This window comes from Lycium barbarum, chromosome 1 (genome assembly GCF_019175385.1).
Source record: "Lycium barbarum isolate Lr01 chromosome 1, ASM1917538v2, whole genome shotgun sequence".
NCBI lineage: Eukaryota > Viridiplantae > Streptophyta > Magnoliopsida > Solanales > Solanaceae > Lycium > Lycium barbarum.
Genome location: NC_083337.1, coordinates 16,224,448 through 16,231,266, shown reverse-complemented (window position 1 = coordinate 16,231,266; position 6,819 = coordinate 16,224,448). Strand labels below are relative to the sequence as shown.

At 33.7% G+C, this 6,819-nt stretch overlaps 1 protein-coding gene across 2 annotated transcripts; it reads left to right on the top strand.

Annotated features, from left to right (window-relative positions):
- Window positions 1–1,522: 1,522 nt before the first annotated feature.
- On the top strand, window positions 1,523–6,132 carry LOC132632474 (ubiquitin-conjugating enzyme E2 28-like). Of its 2 annotated transcripts, XM_060348438.1 has the most exons (5): window positions 1,523–1,664; window positions 1,784–1,867; window positions 3,978–4,105; window positions 4,993–5,097; window positions 5,713–6,132. In XM_060348438.1, the coding sequence occupies exons 2-5, from the start codon at window positions 1,798–1,800 to the stop codon at window positions 5,854–5,856; spliced, it is 447 nt and encodes a 148-aa protein (XP_060204421.1). In that variant the 5' UTR covers window positions 1,523–1,664; window positions 1,784–1,797; the 3' UTR covers window positions 5,857–6,132. The 2 variants fall into 2 exon arrangements, with proteins under 2 accessions (XP_060204421.1, XP_060204413.1); XM_060348430.1 differs by lacking the exon at window positions 1,523–1,664 and having other exon boundaries at window positions 1,709–1,867.
- The last annotated feature ends 687 nt before the right edge of the window (window positions 6,133–6,819 follow it).

Genomic DNA, 6,819 nt, shown 5'->3' with positions numbered 1-6,819 from the left:
AAATATTTTCTTCCGCCAACTAGCGTCTCAATTACTTTATTATTTTATTTCAAACTCACCTGTTGGGAAGAAGCATAGGACTGGGTCAAATTACAAGAACTATTTTGGTCAAAGTTGTACCCTTGATTGAGAGTAGGGTTGATGGAAACTAAACTATTATGCCTATTTATCTGCTAACTCAATTTATTGTTGTTGCAAGGAAATAAAAGTTAGTGTCTTGAAGTTTGAATAAAAAAATTGATATTCGAAATATAGTTTCTTAAAATTTGAGGTGTAAAAGAGAAATATGTATTTGCCGCTTTTTAAAATATCTTTTACATGCATTACAAACGCTGATTATATTTTAAATAATAGCCCTAAATGAGGCTTTTTCTCCTATTTCCCCAAATGTGCTAACTTGAATTTTATCCAAATTGTCCCGCCAATAAATATATGACCAACTCAACCTCTTGAGATTGGATGAGTTATATTCGAGACAAATAATCAAAATAAGTAGTAATTTAGCATTGAAATTTAAAAATAAAAATTAATTCAAATTAATTGATCCTTGTTTGTAAGAATTCTTTTAAAAAACTTGTCATGCATATATACTACTCCCTCCGTCCCAATTTATTTTAAGGTTGACCAGTTTGGGGAGTCAGACAACTATTTCTTTGACTACGATTTTCTTCAACTCTTTTCATATATCGTGAATTATTAATTACGCAGGATTATAGTACTTTTTATATCGTTTTCAAATATGTAAATTTTATTATAAAATACTCGGAGAATCTATGTTTAAAATTAAGTCAAATAAAAAGTTGTTTGACTCCCAAACTGATCAACCCTCGAACAAATTGGGACGAAGGAAGTAAGATACAACTATTATAGTCAATAAAATATTAGGCAGTGGATAATATTTGACTTGAACTTGAAAAAAAAAACAAGTATATAAACATGAACTTTTTTAGAAAAAGAGTTAAATATTCCTTTCGTCCTAAAATATTTGTCACATTTCGTTTATCAATAGTCAATTTAACTAATCTTAGGAGTTAAATAATATTAAATTAATTTAATATTTTAAAATTAAAATTTAGATATTTGAAAACTATACGAAAATTACTATAAGTTGCAATGTTTCTCATATTAATATGGTGAAAAAATACATCTTAAAATATGAATCAAAGTTTATATAATTTGACCATCGAGAATCAAAACATGAAAGTATTTTGGGAAGGGGGAATTAGTCCCTCAGTTCCTTTTTACTTGTCCCCTATATTTAAAAAAAAAAATTCACTTTAACTTGTTCATATTAGCATATCAAGAGAATGACAATTTTTTTCCTTGTTTTATACTTAACACTAATTACTCATTTTCAAATCTATTATAATTATACACGAATTAATATGAGTATTATCCTAAAATATATACTTTCATTTAACATACCTTCAAATTACATAATCAAAATGTAAATATTTGTTATTGATGAATGTCCCCATCAAACCCAAAGCAGCCAGAGCCATTAAGTAGGGTCCTTCCCTTTTTTTTTTTCTTTTTTCCATCCCTTGTTTTCCGCGTTAAACAAACCAAGCGGCTCATGAAGAAAACAACAACAACGAAAAAGCACTGAAAAATTAAAGAATCATTCTTCTATTTTTATTTTTCTTCCAATTCTATCAAATCAGGTAAATATTAACGCGTTTATTTCTCTCTATAAATATTCTTACAAAACTCTATTGTTTTTCCTCCATACAATTTTTCATTTGATTTGCTTCTTCTTTTTGCTTTTTATTGTTTTGTTTAGATCTCTCTTCAATTATGGCTTCGAAACGAATATTGAAAGAGTTGAAGGACCTCCAGAAAGATCCTCCTACCTCTTGCAGCGCCGGTATACATACCTTCCTTCTTCTTCTTAATAATTTTTTTTCATGCTTTGATTACAGAATACTCCCTCCGTCCCAATTTATGTGCCAATCGTTTGACTCGACACAAAGTTTAACAAAAAAAGAATTGAAATTTGTGGTCATAAATTTTAAAGTTAAGTTGTTATAGATTTGTAGAGCCTCTAATTTTAGAGAGTTTTAATTTATAAAGATTAGTTATATAATATTGATATGGAATAAAACTGAATAGAATGGGTTGAATAAAAAGGATTCATATAGCCGTCCCCAACTAGTTGGGTTGATTGTTAGTATATGTTTGTTTTCATGTATCCCTGTGTAACTACTCTTTCATCTCAATGCACATGGATCTGTCGTCGTATAGATCTATCTAATCTTACATCTATAATACAATCAAGATTATTTTTTTTTGCTTTCTGAAAAGGTGAATATACAAAGATTCCATGCTTTTTATGTCTTGTTATGATGCTTTATTTTTCGTATGGCGCATTTGTGATATGGAAGTTTGTTCCCAGCTAAAGTAGTTTAGGCAACTAGCCTGCATGAATTGTTTTGCACAAGTCATTTGATCATGAATTGTTTAAAATATGATGTTTTGCACAAGTCGTTTGATCATGAATTGTTTAAAATATGATGTTTTGTAGAAATTATACGATCAAACTAATGATAAATTCAGAACTGGAATGGGTTTATGCCTTGATTGATTCATACTAATTGCTTTGGTTCTATATGCAGTCATTTTTTTAATGCAGTGGGTTATATGTATACATATTTGTTTTCCACATAATATTGTGCTAGAGTATACAAGATTGAGTTATGATTTATGACTAGTATACCAATTGTTGAATAATGATTTCTTTGTCAGGTGTAAATTATTGAATATTTTGATGCAACATGTCTAACAAACATGTGTATGGTGTTATCGGGTTATGTTGATTTTTTTTTTCCTTATAAAAAAAATCCATAAAAGAGGAAGTATCATGTAAGTCACATAATCTGTTCTATGTTGTAGTGTTCTCTGTCGAATATATCCTTTTTTCTGAAAATGTGATACTTTAAACTAAACAGTTTAATCTCCCAATTTTGGCCATCCACCTTATATCTTGTGGTGATAACAATCCTAAGTTACCAATCGGAGTTTTGGTTTAGCGTCAATGGCAGTATTCTTGTTGCCATCAGCCTGTCATGAGATCAACTAATACCGAAGCGTGAGGTTGTCGGATTTGTAGCTTTATTTAGAGGATCACTTGTGATGTGTATTATTGTGTCTGTGTGTCAATGTAGTATCTTGTGGTTGCTAGTTGAAGTATTTGTAACATGGAAATTTAGTTCAATAAGCCATCTTTCATCAGTCAGTTGCATTCAATCTCCAAAAGAGCTACTTCTGACTCCACGGATCTAAGACCTCTAGTCTCTATTTCACTCCTTATGGCATCTGACTCCTTTATGGATATTAGCTCTTCTATCTTGTGCAGAGCTAAGATATTTTAGCAGAACGCACTCTCTGATTTTTATGGAGATATAAAGCTTTTCTAGTGGTTTTGTTTTGCCCATCATCTAGGCTTTTTCTAGGTTACCCTTTTAATGATATTTTCAAACACGGAGTACTTGTGGCACGATAAAGGTTTTAGGCATGTGAAGGTTTTGTTTAATTGTTTCTCTTGGCAGAACTTATGCAATGACTTGATTAATTTGGCCACTGATGTGATGTGTTGGTGGATGATATAGAATGTTATTTCATCATGCACTCTGTTCACTCCTCCAAGTTTTTCTACTGTTGATTCCTAATGTCATCTAGTCTGCTTTATGAAGATGTTTTTTGGGATCTTTCTATTTGAATCCAAGCCTTGTGATAATAGACAGTTCCTGTCAAGGCGTCCTGCATATGTTTCTTTGCCTATGTTGTGATTCCATTAAGTCTGTTGGTACTTCCATCTAGTTTTCCTGAGATGTGATTTTGTCGCCAGTTGGTTTCCAACTTCCTTATAAGTCTTAAGGGCAGGGTATCTTAGCAATTATATGAACATGTTCTCGCATCTATTGTAAAAGGCATAAGCTATGTCATTCATAATTTCATATTTTTGTGCCATGTTACAGGCCCTGTTGGAGAGGACATGTTTCACTGGCAAGCTACAATAATGGGCCCTCCAGATAGTCCGTACGCGGGGGGTGTATTTTTAGTCACTATTCATTTTCCTCCAGATTATCCATTTAAACCTCCAAAGGTATGAGATGGTTGCAAGATTTCTTTTGTGAGTTGATGTCTCCCTTTATTGAAATTTGTGCTATTAGGGGATACCGTTCTTTCTACTTTTGTTGGAGCATTATGTTGGATTGTTGAATTTCTTTTAATTTAGCTTTGGATGAATATATTAAAAGCTGGTAATTTGGTGCATACTTTTGGGCCATTGGAGCCTATAGGAGAAGTTAGTCTCGTGGTTGACTGATTATGTGTTGCTAACGGAACCTTTACTACATTTACTTATTTTAAGATTCTTAATTACACCTGTCACATTAATTGAGATTTCATGATTTCAAAATTGATTAGTCACCTTGTTGCGGTTTAGAATATAGAAAAGAATGCATAAGTAGATAGGAGCTGTGATGTGTTTTTACATGTTTTTTCTTTGATATTTTTGGTGTCGGATAAGGTGATCAAAGCGGACCTCATGCTTCATTCTTATCGATTGTAGACTTAGGCTAGCTGAATTTTTGTTGAGAGTTATGTATGGGAACTCCAGATAAATATCTCATATATAAATGCCCTGAGAAACAGTAGGATCTTCTACGCAGTACCTGTGTTGGTGGGAGGTAGCAAGTACCCGATAAATTAGTCGAGGTGTGCTCGAGCTGGTCCCGTCACCACAGTTATAAAAAACAGAAGAAGGAACAGTAGGATCTTCTGGGTTTTGCCTGACATCTTTTTACTAAATATTAGCCAGTAAAGTAAGCAACACTGAGAGGGAGGCTTAAGATGATCACTTTGGGCTTCAGTACAAGATGTACTGAATATCTCATTCTGGGCGTGCATTGTTGTTTATACTTATAGCTTGTAAATTGTATTGTCCTAGTAGATATGAATGTCTTACATTTTGTGGTTAAATCTTTGCAGGTTGCCTTTAGGACAAAAGTTTTCCATCCAAATATTAATAGCAATGGCAGTATATGCTTGGACATATTGAAGGAGCAATGGAGCCCTGCCTTGACTGTTTCCAAGGTAGGATCTTAACCTAGTGGTTTGTCTTTTAAAATAATAGGAGCAAATAAACAAACTTAGGTAAGTCGTTTGACTGTCATGGTATGATAAGAGTCCTTTTAATCAAATATAAGCATCTTTAGCTAATTATACATATCTGAAGGATAGGGAAAAAAATTCACTAACCGATTAAAAGAGGAAAAAATTAATTGGAGTTATAGATCATAGTTATTCTAGGTGTGGCCTAGTGATAGAGTGGGTTGAGAATCATGAGGTCCCGCGTTCAAGTCCCAACTGAGGAAAAAACACTAGGTTATTTATTTCCATCTGTCCCAGCCTTAGTGGACAGAGTTACCTGGTAGTCCGGTACCCGTGTTGGTGGGCAAGCTGGCCCGGACACCATAGTTATTAAAAATATAGTTATTGCTTTGGCTGTTGCCGAGTAATGGTGGAAACAATTCAATACTTTCTACATAAGCCCTTCAGCTGGAGTGCTAAGAATCTATTCCTATTTTAGTTGTTTCCATGGAATTATGCTTTTCTTCAAAAAGGGATCTTGCAATGTTTTGACTTTCACAAAGTATGTAACATGTAATATGTTTCTTAAGGTGGGAAATTTTTCTGTATTACCTTCAGGTTTTGCTTTCGATCTGCTCACTCTTGACGGATCCAAACCCTGATGATCCCCTGGTACCTGAGATTGCTCATATGTACAAGACAGACAGGGCCAAATACGAATCAACTGCCCGGAGTTGGACCCAGAAGTACTCCATGGGTTAAATGTTAAAACATTTCCTATGAGCGTTTGAATTTATGTATAAAGAATGAATTTGTCTGTCCTCTGCCTTCCATCAACGTAAGGGTAGAATAGCATTAAACAATGCCTCTGGAGGAAAGACATGATTTTAATTTGTTTATATAGATACCAATATTTGAAGAAATCTGGGAAGTGTTTATTTACCTGGTTTAGGATTGTAACATTTGGTTTCAACAATCTATTTCATGTAAAACTGTTCGCTACTTGATGTCTTTATAAATTCGATACTGTCTTCATTATTTTGGATTTACCTATTTGGAGTTTTAGAAGTTTCAATTGAAACATATGACGAGCTGCCGCTGTTTTATTCTTAAAATATCAGCCAATCATAAATCTAATTTTGCATTCGAGAATCCTGGAGCTAGACTAAATATGACATTACCATTATTTAATGACTTGGCAATGATTCCAGTCTCATAAAGATTTTATCACTTTTATTCTTTTTGGTGGTTTTCTTTTTTTAAAAGTATCAACGTGGCACAACTCAGACATTGTCTTTCTTGTCCGTCTCCTTTGTTTGTCTTATGCAATGCACAAAATTTGTGACGGCACCCACAGTTAGGCCTACATTGAGCCCCCTCCCAGGACAGGAAACAACTTCTTTGCTAGACAAATAAATTTTGAGTCTAACTTAATTGCAAAAGCTAATTCAGGATGCGACAATCATCCATGTGCGGGACATTTAACACATCCGTTGCGAACCCGAGACCTTATATATGAAGCATGAACAACATAACATGTAGATCTAATACAAAAATCGAGACGGATCTGGCCCCATTTGGAGGATGATAAAGTTGGCATCTTGGGGGACCATCCAACCATGAATGGCATGGTGAAACATGCATATGTAGCCGGGCTATACAGTCTACAGGCTCATCCATTCCAATCATTTTTGTTGGATATATTCTCACCACTCTTCTTTAAAA